The sequence below is a fragment of the Perognathus longimembris genome, chromosome 10 (assembly GCF_023159225.1).
Source record: "Perognathus longimembris pacificus isolate PPM17 chromosome 10, ASM2315922v1, whole genome shotgun sequence".
Lineage (NCBI taxonomy): Eukaryota > Metazoa > Chordata > Mammalia > Rodentia > Heteromyidae > Perognathus > Perognathus longimembris.
The window spans coordinates 32,851,831-32,865,753 of NC_063170.1; the positions used below are offsets into that span (position 1 = coordinate 32,851,831).

General features: G+C 37.5%; 1 protein-coding gene across 5 annotated transcripts in view; it reads left to right on the forward strand.

Annotated features, from left to right (window-relative positions):
• Ccdc66 (coiled-coil domain containing 66) overlaps positions 1-13,923 on the forward strand; it is a 37,338-nt gene that overhangs the window by 13,386 nt on the left and 10,029 nt on the right. For 3 of the 5 annotated variants that reach the window (XM_048355772.1, XM_048355773.1, XM_048355775.1), the window contains 5 exons: positions 1,219-1,666; positions 3,798-3,963; positions 4,140-4,243; positions 10,020-10,141; positions 11,056-11,151. In XM_048355772.1, coding sequence (XP_048211729.1) covers positions 1,219-1,666; positions 3,798-3,963; positions 4,140-4,243; positions 10,020-10,141; positions 11,056-11,151 — 936 coding nt within the window. Of the gene's footprint in view, positions 1-1,218; positions 1,667-2,868; positions 3,502-3,797; positions 3,964-4,139; positions 4,244-10,019; positions 10,142-11,055; positions 11,152-13,923 lie in introns of those variants that run through there. The other 2 variants (XM_048355774.1, XM_048355776.1) reach the window with 2 other exon arrangements.

Below are 13,923 nucleotides of genomic sequence, written 5' to 3' on the forward strand. Positions count from 1 at the left end.
GTTGAAATAGAGGAGTAATGAGAGATGTTTGGGGTGGTAAGATTCAGGATATATTTTAAAGATACTGCTAAACAGTGTTTGATGACAAAGTAAATGTATATAAGAAAGGAGTCCAGTATAACTGCAAAACTTTTGGCCTGAGTAACTGAGAAGATGTGTTTCAAGCGGGGAAGAGTAATCAGCTGTGTCAGATGTTGCTCTGGGTCAATAAAATGAAGATTTGAGAATTTGCCTACTAGATTTAGTAAAGTAGAAATTGTTAGCAACTGAGCAGTTTGGGGTGTAAGCCTAGTTAAAATGGGCGTTTAGGTGATGGAAAGACAAAATGAAATCAAGAATTTTTTAAGATACTAAAATAATAGCATGTTTGTGTGGAAACAGTTGTCATCAACTGGTAAAAGAATTTGATTCTGGGGAAAGCGAAGAAATGCTAGAGATCCTTAAGAGAAGCACTGTGTGAGTAGTAATGAGGGCAGGTGGCTTCTGCGGGTATTAATGTTAAAGTCTCCAGCTCAGAGGAGGAAGGAGAGAAAAATTGTTAAGGGTTTTGGGAAAAAGAAGGTTAAATAATTATTAAAGAATAAGGAAGTAATTGGACTTAGGAAATACATGTAGCATTTAGAGCTCATTTGTAGCATTTAGAGCTCATTTGATGTTCTTGGTTATAAGTTCAAGTGAAACCAGTTAGCATGGGTATTTTTCTCTGTGGGTGAAGTTATAGACTTGTAAAGTCATATTTTCCAGAGTTGGGATTTGCTAAGTATGCCTGACAGAGAACAGGGCACAGTATGGAAAATGAGGCTTAAGATTGTTAAGAAGGGAAATGAGAGCCAGAGGAATGTAGGATCAACAGACACAAATGAAGATGGTCAGAATTGGGATATGGAAGGAAGTGAGTTGGAAACAATAGAAGATGGAAAAAAATAGATGTTCAGTGCTTGAAATTGAGATTATGGAGAAGCTACAGCTGTAGGGACACGGTCAGGATATGGTGTCACTATGGGAGAGAAAATTGTTAGCATGGTGGTACATGTCTTAATTCCAGCACTCTGGAGGCTGAGATAAAAGTATTGTGAGTTCTAGGCCAGCCTGGGCTACATAATCAGACCCTGTTTCAAACAACAACAACAACAACAACAAAAAACCCAGTTGATTTTTCCATGAATAGCAGTACATGAAAAGAATAAACACTTCTGTTTTTGTTTTTGTTTTTAACAGATGGGAAATAAGAGCAAGATTACAAAATGTCCTTTAGGAGCAAAGCACGCTGGACACATTCTAAAGTCAACACAACATACTTATATTGCAAGTGAAAAACTTTTGCAAAGGAAGACAGTTGGTTCAGAAACTTCACAGTTAAAAAGTGAAAAAAATAGAATGACACTTTCACCCACTAAGGATTTTTATAAGCAGTATGCAGATAAAGACTGTCTTCATACAGAAACAGAAGTATCATCTGTAGCCCCTAATATACAGAAGACTAGAAACACCATAAATCCAGGTTTAGTAATTAGAGAGAAGCCTCACAAAAAACACAACATAACTGAAAACATGAATAGCAGTGTGGTGTGTCTAACACAAGACCAATTACAACAGATTTTGATGACTATAAACCAAGGAAATGGATCTGTTTCTCTGACTAACAACGAAAACAATGAGAAAAAAAGTAAGATTTTTTTTGTTTTGTTGAATATTGTTTCAGTATGTACTTTAGAATTTTTGATTGATTGGTTTTTATGTAACTGCCTCATAAATTTCAATTTAACGTCTTTAAAAGTATCATTTTAGAGAACTTGTTCTGTTACCTAAAATTTCTTTTATAGTTATGCCATATTTTAGATTAGTGCTCAAAATATTCTTATCCTTAAGAAAACTAGTCTCTGTGTACTCTATTAAATACATTAATGCAAATGGGGTGCTGGTGACTCACACCTGTAATTTATTCAGGAAGCTGAGATCTAATGATCATAGTTCAAAGCTAACCAGGGTAGGAAAGTCTGTGAGGCTCTTATCTCCACTAAACTACTCAGAAAAAGCCAGAAGTGGCACTGTGGCTCAAGGAGTATTCTGCTAGCCTTGAACAAAAGAAGCTGAAGGACAGCACCCAGGCCCTGAGTTCAAGCCTCAGAACTAGCACACCCCCCACACAAAGATGTTAATACAGAAAATTGTACATATTTTAGAAATTAGGAGACTTTACTTAACATTTAAGGTAATTATATAAAACAGTGGTTTTTTTTAAATAGTATTGCAAATGAAAATTAAGGAGATTTCCCTTCAATTGCTTAAGGAGATTTCACTTCACTTGCTGATAGACATTGCTCCCTGTACTTGTACATGTTCTGCCTTCAATTCATGCTAAGATCTGCTTTTAATCCTTTAGCCAATGTCAAATACACTTATGTAAGTTGTAGTGTGTTACATACTTTCTGTTACACAATGTCAGGGCTCTGTCTGATATTTAAAATCCTTCTAATTTCATCTCTGATCTAAGGAATTGTAAATATGAAAGAAGGGGAAATATATATAGTATGTGTGTTTATATATACACATATATAAAACTGTAAGTGTTTCAGAAGAGGGGTCACTTCAGAGAGAAAGAAAATAATAATCATTAAAAAAAGAGAAATATCAAAAAAAAATTGGGGGGGGGGCAGTGGCACCAGTCCTGGGCCTTGGACTCAGGGCCTGAGCACTGGGCTTCTTTTTGATCAAGGCTAGTACTCTGCCACTTGAGCAACAGCACCACTTCTGGCCATTTTCTGTATATGTGGTGCTGGGGATTTGAACCCAGGGCTTCATGTGTACGAGGCAAGCACTCTTGCCACTAAGCCATATCCCCAGCTGAAATATAGAATTTTTATAGCAGAAAAAATAAAATCGTCAGTCTCCTTAGGCTTCCCTAGCGAGCTTGACAGTTGACAGTGGAATAATTTTCCCTATTTTAATTGATACTTTTCTATGTTAAAATAATGGATATTGATTTTTGTCTTTCAGTGTAGATTACTAGCTCAACAAAAAATAACTTGACATGAGAAAGAATATTAACAGTTAAAGCACATTTTATCCACTCACATGATAGGAAGATGTTATATTAGCTATGGTTTCTCTTTTTGAGAAGAAGCTAGAAAAGTTATGGTGCTAGCATGAGCCTTTTACAGAACATTTGATGTAGCTATTGTAAGTAGGCAGGCCATAGAGTTCATGGAAAAGGTATTTTTGTCATAGCCTTGAACTCAGGGCCTGAGTGTTGTCCCTGAGCTTTTTTTTCCTTCCCTCAAGGCTAGCACTCTACCACTTTGAACCTTCTACTTCCAGTTTCTAGGTGGTTAATTGGAGATGAGAGTCTCATGGCCTTTCCTGTCCCAGCTGGCTTCAAACCATAATCCTTGGATCTCAACCTTCTGAATAACAAGGATTTAAGATGGGGGCATAGTACCCACACGGGGAAAAGTTTTTCTCTGATTTCACTGGTAGATTTTTAAAAAGAATACAATCAAGGTAATGAGCGTTTAGGTTTATTCTCTTTCGGTTGTGACTTATATTATCATATAATTTGTGAAAGTATGCTTAGCAAGAGTAAAAAGTGTTCTGGTGTTGTTTGTTTTCTTATTGATACAAGAAGTTGTGTGGCTCTGGCCATGAGCAGCCTCTTTTTTGGACAGAAACTCACATCAAGGATTATTGTTATAGTTAATATATAAGACTTCTTTAAGCTGTATAGAAATATGACAGGATAAGGAATTTTAATAATGTAATTTAGTGTTAATTTAAAAATACACATTATTTCCTCCTAGGTCAGGATAGTCTCCATTTTAAGAAATTTCAAAATGAGCCAGAGGATGAGAACATCATGGGCTTACTACCAAAAAATAAGACTGTTTCATCCATACTAGATGACAATGAATCTCTCTTGAATAAAAATCAGGAGGCATCAGAACAATATGAGCAGAAAACTGTCATGTATGTAACCTCATACTGGTATTTCTGGGATCATCTTGGGAATATGGTTTTGCTATATGTGAAATACTTTAAAGATCTTGCTTCTTAAAAGCTTATTAACATTTATGGAATTTGCTATATAAAATATATAGTGTTACAGTTTCTGTTTCCTTTTGTGTGTGTGTGTTTTACCTTAGAAAGAATAAATGGCAACCAGCTGACATATTTAGTACTCTGGGGGAAAGAGAACGTGATAAAAGTTTGTTGGAAGCAAAAAGAGCCCAGTGGCGGAAAGAGCTAGGTTGGTAATTTTTATACCTTCTGTAATAGTTTTGTTGGTTTATGAAACCTAGAGGGTGATTCATTAACCTTGACGAGTTATTCAGTTATTATTACATTAGATATCTGTGTACATCTGTAAATGCATAAAAAGCTTTGTGGTTTCACATTACTCTGTCTTTTTTGTTTGATGTTGTATGATGCCCTTGTAGCTGAAGCAAATATTATCTTTTTTTTTTTGCCAGTACTGTGGTTTGTACTTAGGCCCCTGAACTTCCTTAGGTAGTCACTCTACCACTTGAGCTATGCTGCAGCCCTCAAGCAAAAATTCTTGAAACTTTCCTCTTTCCTATTTTTCCATTACAGAAATCCTGTGGGTTTAAGAATAGCCTCATTTAAAACATAATTCAGCTGGTGCCAGTGGCTTTGCCTGTAATCCTAACTACTCAGAGGCTGAGTCTGAGGATTGTGGTTCAAAGCCAGCCCCGGCAGAAAAGGCCCCATGAGACTCTTATCGCCAATAAACTACTCAAAAAAAAGCCAGAAGTAGTGCTGTGGCTCACGTGGTTGAGTGCTAGCTTTGAGCACAAGGAGGCTCAGGGACAGTGTCCAAGGCCTGAGTTCAAGCCCCAGGACCAGCAAAATAATAATAATCATCATCATTCACTGAGCACTGCTGGCTCATGTCTGTAATCCTGGTTATTCAGGAGGCAGATATTTGAGGATCCTACTTCAAAGCCAGCTCAGCCAGACAAATCTCTTAAGACTCTTTTCTCCAGTAAACCAAAAAGTAAGTATGGCTCAAGTGGTAAAGTGCCCTCGTTGAGTGATAAAGCTAAGCAGGAGCAGGAGGCCCTGAGTTTAAGCCCCAGTACTAATACCAGGAAAAAAGAATTCCTCTCAGCTGGGTGCAGTGGCATGTGCTTATCATAGCAGCCTGGGAGACTGAAACTGGCAAGATCCCCATTTTAGTTCAGTTCAGGCAGACATGGTAGTGAGACTCCATTGCAGTGGAAAGGGTGTGATGGTGAGCATATGTCATCCCAGCTATAACAGGAAGCCCATATAGATGGATCATTGTCCAGGCAGGAAGAAAGACTTAGACTCACTCATCTCAAAAATAGTCAGAAAAAAGCTGGACCCATGCTTAGTGTTAAGAGTGCCTGCTTAGCAAGCCCTGAGTTCAAACACAAGTATGACCATAAATGCATTAGCCCAAGTGATAAAAAAATGATCAACATGAAGCCCAGCACTAGGGGATAATTCCTAGTTATTCAAGAGGCTGAGATCTGTGGGTCCAGGTTCAAAGACGTCCTGTGCAGACAGATCCATAAGACTCATAACTAACTAACAAAAAGCCTGAGTGCAGGTGTGACTCAAGTGGTAAAGTGCCAACACTGAGTGAAAAAGCTGAGAGAGAAAGGCCCTGAGTCTAAGCCCCAGTACTGGTTAAAACAACAACAAAAACCAGTAGACAAGGGAATGAATTCATATTGGAAGTGAAGATAACAGAGCAATGAAGATTTTATATTTGTGTTAGTCTGGTGTGTGTTGATCACAGGGTTTTTTTTGTTGTTGTTTTGTTTGTCAGTATTGGTTTCGAACTCAGGCCCTCATGCTGTGAAGCAGGCACTGCACCCCTAGAGCCACACTCTTACCTGTTTTGCTTCAGTTATTTCTCAATATAGTTGGGCTTTTGCCAGGAACCAGCCTTGGGCCCTAACCATCCTGCATACTTCTTGCACAGCTGGGATTCCAGGTGTATGTCACCACACATGGCTCATTTATTGAAGTTGGGATCTAAATAACATTTTTCCTTAGCTGCCTTTAACTCTCAATACTCCTTTATCTTTACCTCACAAGTAACTGTGATTATTGATGTATGCCATTACACCCAACTCTATTTTCTTTTAACACATTTAACTTAACAAAATGCATTGCCAAATTATTAAAATAATATAGAGCTACTTCTTTATGTCTGAGGTATTTTATGTTTCAATTCTTATCTTAAGCAAATAGTTTTTTGTTTGTTCTTTTAAATTTGATCTGTTGGCAAAAGACATCATTCTTTTTAAGTCATGTTCTTGTTAGTTTTCTTGGAATTTGAATTCTACATCTCTGAATTTTATGTTTAAAGAAGTATTGATGAGGCCAGAAGTATTGATGATGGTGGCTCATGCCTGTTATCCTAGCTCTTCAGGAGGGTGAGATCTGCAGATCACAGTTCAAAGCTACTCTAGGCAGAAAAAGCCCCATTGAGACCCTTATCTCCAATTAGCCACTCAAAACAAAACAAAACACCGGAAGTGGAGCTCTGGCTCAAAGTGGTAGAGTATTTTGAGCAAAAGAACTCATGGACAGGGTCCAGGCTCTGAGGTCAAGCCCCTTGACCAACAACAACAAGTATTGGTGATGCATGACTTACTTTTGACCACCTATTAGATATGAGGTTGTATATATTTGCTTATAAGCAATTATGAAAAGTAATGAGTAATATATTTGCTTTGTCTAGACCTTACCCTTAATATTGAATAGGCAATAGTAATTACCTCCAGTCTACAGAAAAAAAGACAGGGTTCAGAGAGATTAACAGAAGCTTGTCCACAGTCCCATACCTAGAAGTTGACACTAAAGTTTAGAGTTGTATTTTTCAATTCTTAATGATAACTGAATGAATTAGATACAAAACTGGAATTTCAGAGTAACGCAAGTTATTCTGAGAATTTATTTTTTTCTCAATAAAAGGAATAAAAATGTTCTTAATACATATTCCTCTTTTTGTGCTATACTTAATTTTGGTTCTGATATTTTTAAAAATCCATACCCTAAAATTTCTTCCTTGTTTTGTGAATCTCCTCCCTTAGTAACTAATTTTTACTACTATATATCAATAGTGTAGGGTTCTCATAATTCCATAGATGTGTGAACAATTTCACCCCTCCATCCCCATCTACTACTCTTTTTCTTTTCCTTCATTCCTTTTTTCTTTTTTTTTTAAATTTGGTGGTACTGAGGTTCTTGAACTCACTTAAGCTTGTTGGCTCTGTTGATGCTTTACTATTTGAACCTCCAGCCTGGTTTTTGTTGTTGTTGTTAATTATTGCGAGATGGAGTCTATCAGACTTTTCTGCTTAGGCTAGCCTTATAATTTAGTGCTCTCAGTTTCAGCCTCTTGAGTAACTGTGATTACAGTTGTGAGTTGGCCATGCCCATATCTCTCCCCCTTCACAGTGTTTTGTGGGTTTCATTATGCTGTCTTCATGTTTGTGTATATAATGTACTTCAGTCCTCTTCATCCCCTAGCTAGCACCTTCTCCTTCACTTCTTCCCACCAATCCTCCATCTCCAACAGTCTTTCTTTAACACTCATGTCCCATCATCATGATTAGCATTATCAACATCATCATTTTAGAAATAAAGTTTACATGTGACTGAAGGAATGTGATACTTGGCTTTTTAAACTTGGTTTATCTTGCCAAACATGATGATCTGTAGTTCCATTTTTCTGTAAATTACATAATTTTATTTTTCTTTATAGCTAAATAATACTCAGTGGCATGTGTATATAGCTATGTATTTGGATACATATACATGTATATGTGTGTATATATGTATATATATATATACATATATACACACATATATGTGTACTACATTTTATTTATTCACCAACACGTAAATTGATTCCACAGTTTGGTTATTGTGAACAATGCTACAACATGGGTGTGAAGGTACTTTTCTTATGTGCTGACTTAGATTTCTTTGATTCTTTGCCCAAGAGTAGATTATAAGCTGGTTTAAAGCTATCTTTAGGGTTTGGGGGCTGATTTTTTTTTTTTTTTATTACTGGGGTTTGAACTCTGGATGTTTCACTTGGAAAGCAAGTGCTCTACTATTTGAACCATGCCCCTGGTACTATTTTTTATTTTATTTTTGTGTGCTGGTCCTAGGGTTTGAACTCAGCTGTCATTGGCCTTTTTTTTTTGGTTGTGGCCCTTGAACTTGGGGCCTGGGCACTGCCCCTGAATTCATTTTGCTCGAAGCTAGCACTCTACCACTTCAGCCACAGCTCCACTTCTGAGTTGTTGCTGGTTAATTGGAGATGAGAATTTCATGGACTTTCCTGCCTAGGCTGGCTTCACACTGTTATCCTCAGAACTCTGCCTTTTGAGTAGTTAGGATTACAGGCACTACCAGCACCTAACTTATTTTTAGTGGGTTTTTGTTGTTGACTTTTAAATGATCCTCCATGCTGTTTTTCACAGTGGTTATACTAGTTTACATTCCCACCACAAGTGTATATGGTTCCTTTACCTGCATCCAAATCAGCATTTCTTATTTGTTCATTTTTTATAAGAGTTACTGTGATTGGAGTAGAATGGAATATGTCTAGTATGGATAAGGATGTTGAACATTATTAGCCATTTGTACTTTCTGAGACCTGTTCATTTGCCCATTTGATTATTTGTTCTTTTGTTAATTTAGGTGTTTGAGCTATTTTTATATTCTGAGTATTAATCCTTTATTAAATATCTCCAATTCTTTGTATTGTCTTGATTCTGATATTTTAATTTCATACATTACTATTTATCAATTCTTACTCTTAATTCCTATTCAGTTGGAGTTTTATTCAAATAATAATGGCCTATACTTACATTTTAAAATGTTTTTCTGTGTTTTGTGATGTAGTTTTAATGTGTTGGGTCTTATGTAAGTAAGACCTTTGTTTGATCCATTTTTGCATTGGCTATCGTGTAGGATGAGTGATGGAGTTTTCAGTCTAGTTTTCAGTCTTTTTCTCTTCTTCTTCTTCTTCTTCTTCTTCTTCTTCTTCTTCTTCTTCTTCTTCTTCTTCTTCTTCTTCTTCTTCTCCCTCTTCCCTCCCCCTCCTCCCTCTTCCCTCCTCCTCCTCCCTCTTCCCTCCCCCTCCTCCCCCTTCCCTCCTCCTCCCTCCTCCCCTTCCCTCCTCCTTCTTCCTCCCCCTTCCCTCCCCCTTCCCTCCCCCTCCTCCCTTCCTCCCCCTCCCCCTTACTCCCTCCTCCTTCCCTTCCCCCCTCCCCCCCTTCCCTCCTCCTCCTCCCCTCCTCCCCCTCCCCTTCCCCCTAGGATTACAGACATGAGCCACCAGCATCCAGCTCTTCACTGGCTGTTTTTGAAGTAAGTCTCACTCCTACTTGGTCACGTGCCTAGACCACAACCTGCCTGTTTTAGGCCGAGGTGAAAACTGAATACCACCAAGTCCAGTTTTTTCCATTGACAAGGAGTCTTCTGACTTTTTCTAAACTATAATCCTCTGATGTACCTAGGATGACAGGTACACACTTCAGCACCTAGCTATTTGTTGACAAGAATTCTTGTGACCTTCTCTACCCAGGCTGGCCTCAAACCTCAGTCTTCCTGATCTCAGCCTCTAAGACAGCTAAGATTATAGGCAGGAGCCACCTGTGGCTGGCTTTAGAGGAAATGATGTATAGAGGTATGATGGGTTTGTCATACATAGCCTTTATTATATTAAAGTGCATTCCTGTTTACTTCAGAACTTTTTATTATTAAATGGTGTTAAATTCTTTTTTCAGTGTATTGCTTCTAATGGTGTTAAATTTTGTAAAAGACTTTTTCTGCATCTTTTAAAAAGACAGTGCAATTTTTCCTCAATTCTTTTTATATGCTATATCACCTTAAAATCAATTTTGATGACCTCTGTTGGCAATCTGCATTCTTTAAGGTCATGATTTGTTTACATGATTCTTTCCTTACAGTTTTTGTACATTTATTTAAAAAGAGGATATTATTTACAGATGAACAGGTTGCTTTAAAGAAGAAGGAAAAAGAAGCTTCTGAAAAATGGAATCATCCTTGGAAAAAACCTGAGAGTGATAAAATAGTATGGGAAAAACTTCAAATTCTTAACCAGTCTAAGGTAAGTGTACCAAAATCAAGTGTTTTGCTTATGTCTTAACATTATACATATTACCATTATATCTTAATTCAATTTTTGGTTTGGGGGACTTTGTGTGTGTGTGTGTGTGTGTGTGTGTGTGTGTGTATGTTATTACTGGAGCTTGAACTCAGGGCCTGGATGCTGAGGTTCAAAGCTGGTGCTTTACCACTGAGGCACAACTCAAGTAGCTAGGATTATAAACATGAGCCACCAGCACCTGGCTTAACTTTGTGTAAGGTTTATAATAGTTGAATTTAATTATGACTTGAACTGCTTTGTTAGTAACTGGTAAGTTAGGAGACCCAACCTCTTTTAGGCTCCTATAAAGAAGCACTGTGGGTGTTTTTTAATTTTTTGTTTTTTTTGGTTGGTCACGGGGCTTGAACTCTGGGCCTGGGAGCTGTCCCTGAGGTCTTCAGCTCAAGACTAGTGCTCTACCAATTGAGCCACAGTGCCACTTCCAGTTTCTGGTGGTTAATTGAAGATAAGAGTCTCATGGACTTTCCTGCCCAGGTTGGCTTTGAACCATAATCCTCAGATCTCAGCCTCCTGAGTAGGTAGGAATACAGACATGAGCCACCAGCACCTGGCTGATTGTGGTATTTTTAAATGCCACAGAAGTTGGACACTAACCTTATGATACCTATCAACCACTAAACCATGTCAACATAAGTGTGCCTTCTATGTATTATTTTGTATGTATGTATGTATTTATTTGTGGCAGTTCTAGGGATTGAAAGCACTTACAAGGCCTACAAGGCTCTACCACTTGCACCATGTCTACAGCCCCCATGAACACCAAGGTTGTGTTTTTGTAAATATTATGTTTTTCTTCCTTCCTTCCTTTTCTTTTTCTTGTTTTCTTTTCTTCTTTTTTTTTTTTTTTTTTTGAGACTTCTGCTGACTCTTCAAATGTTTGGTTACAGTCTCCTTGTCAGGTTACAATGGCTGATGGGTACTCACTACTTAGAGATAGCCAGATTTTAGAGGTAAGTCCTAAGTATCAATATTTAAACTTATTATAATTTATTACTTGTTTGATGTAACCTATTTTCCTTTAAGGAGTAATTGTGAGTCTCTTTTTATCACCAGTTTTTGCTGAATGTATTATATAGCTTCTTATAATTTGAAATTTTAGTTCATTTTTTGCATGCATAATCCCTTCTCATGAACATTTACACTTTACCCAGTAAAAATGGTGAAACTTTTCAGCACCATGGCCTGATTAGGTAAGTATCTTATGGAACCCCTCCAAGATAGACAGGAGGAATTCCATAAGATACTCTATTCTGTCATGTAGGACTGACCAGCTCTTATGAGTTTTAGACTGTTAATAATTTTATGATAACAAAAAATATAAAATCCAAATTGCATTTTTTTCTACCATCTCTAAAGCAATTTTACATATTGTTAAAAGCAATAAGTTAGTTTTACTAAAAATCCACAGAAAAAGTCTATTGTTCTTGGTGGTAATACTGGTTCTGGGGCTTGAACTCTAAACTTTGAGCTCTGACTTGCCTTTTTTGGTCACAGCTAGTTCTCTGTCATTTGAGCCACACTTCTACTTCGGTTCCTTGTTGGTTAATTAGAGTCTTGCAGATTTGTCACCTTCCTGTTAGGATTATAGGCATGAGCCACCGTGGCAGTCTGTCATCTATTATTGATTAGTTTGCATGGCTTTATAGGTCATGCTTTATGTGGAGGTGAACCATACAATGATAGTTAATACAGATAAAGAGTTTAGCCAGGAACTGGTGGATTATACTTGTAATCCTAGCTTTTCAGGAGGCTGGAATCCGAGAAGCCAGCTCTGCACAGACAAACCTGATTCTTTATCTCCAATTAAGCAGCAAAAAACCCAGAAGTAGCTCAAGTGATAGAGCATTAGCCTTGAGTGGAAAAGCTAAAGGATGGTGCAAGAGCAAGAGCATGAGTCCCTGAATACTACATTTTTTAAAGAAATTGAATCCAGCATAAAATCCCAATGTAGAACCCCAGAACTGAGACAACAATCTAAGTAAAATAAAAGCAAATGAAAAATTCTCTCAGTCATCACCTAATAGGAACAGAGACTGCCCCACTTCTGGTCTCAGGTTTTGGTATAATGTTTTGGCTGCTTTTGGTATTTGGTATTAACTACTTATCCACAAACTATGATATTTTTCCTTCTACTTCAATTAGAAGAATTTACCATAAATAACATGGGACTAGGAGTTAACTTTTTGTTGTTTTGTTTTTTGAGACAGGGTTTTCTCTATGTAGCCCAGACTCTTGAACTCTTGATCTTCCTGCTTCCACCTCGCAAATGCTGGAATTACAAGGGTGCATGACCACACCGAGAATATATATAAATCTAAAGAATACATATGTAAATTTAAAAGGTTTTTTTTGTTGGCTGTAGGACAGGAACTCGGCCTGGGCACTGTCCATGAGCCTGTTTGTGCATAAGGCTCTACCACTTGGACCATAGGACCACATCCAGTTTTTAAATGGTTAATTGGAGATAAAAGAGTCTCATGGAGACTGCTTGGAACTGGCTTCGAACCACTATCTCAGATCTCAGTCTCAGAGCCTGAGTAGCTAGGATTACAGGTGTGAGCCACCAGCACCTTCTAATTTAAAAGATTTTTAATAGACATGAACTCCAACGATTAGGATGTCAAACAAACGTGAAAAAAAAATGGAGTCTTAAACTGTATGCTAAAACTGTATTGATTTTCTGGTTCCAAAGGGCACTGCTTTTAAATCCAAAGTAGTTTAAAAGGTGATTTAAGTTGTTATGCTATTCATCTTGAAGATCTCATTCTTTGGATCCTTTTCTGTCTGGCAGGTGGGCTGGGTTGGCAGTGGATAGTATCAACAGCAAGGGAGGGGCTCTCAACTTCAGTGCCATTGAAGTGATGCGGACTATTTACTAACTGGTTATAGATCGCTTTGTGTGTGTGTGCTGGTACTAGGGCTTGAATTCAGAGCCTATCGCTGGTAGCCTTTTCACCCCCTCCATTTTTGTCATTAGTGATTAACTGGAGATAACAATCTTAGGGACTTTCCTGCTATGCTGGTAATGAACTGATCGTTAGATCTCAGCCTCCAGAGTAGCTAGGACTATAGGTGTGAGCCACTGGCATCCTGTTAAACTGCGTTTTATTTTCAGTGATTTCTTAGTGCATATACATTTCTTGTCCAACTTGTTACCTCCTCCCTTACCCCTCCCAACTCCCGCCCTCCCCATTTCCCTCCCCCTAAACTGCAAGTAGAGAATTAAATGATAATTTCCTTTTCTGACAGTATGAGTGCATTGTATTCTTGTATTCGTATATTTAAAATTTTTGTAAGGATGAAAATGTACCTATCAATACTAAAATTGAGTTTTGTTTGACATATTTCCACTATAGATAAATTCCTTTTTTGTGTTGTGTTAAATTTGTCTGAATAACTGGCAAAACTTGCAATTATAAAGTAGTTAGAAAAAAAGAATTGAACTTTCTGGGTAGTTTGAGGATTGCTGTTTAGGAAACAGTACTGTTGGAACATCCTTTCAGTGTTGTGAAACAAGAACAGCAGAGAATATGGATTGAAGGTTTAGATTAAAAAAAAAAAAGAAGGTGACTGGCAAAAGAAAACAGAGGAAAATATATATATTCAAAGGTAATTTAAGAAGACTTTAGAGCTAAAGGAAAAAATTTTCAAAACACTTCATCATATAAACCTCTGAAATTGCCTATCAAGACAAAAGCACTCCACATTTGCCCATAAGAACC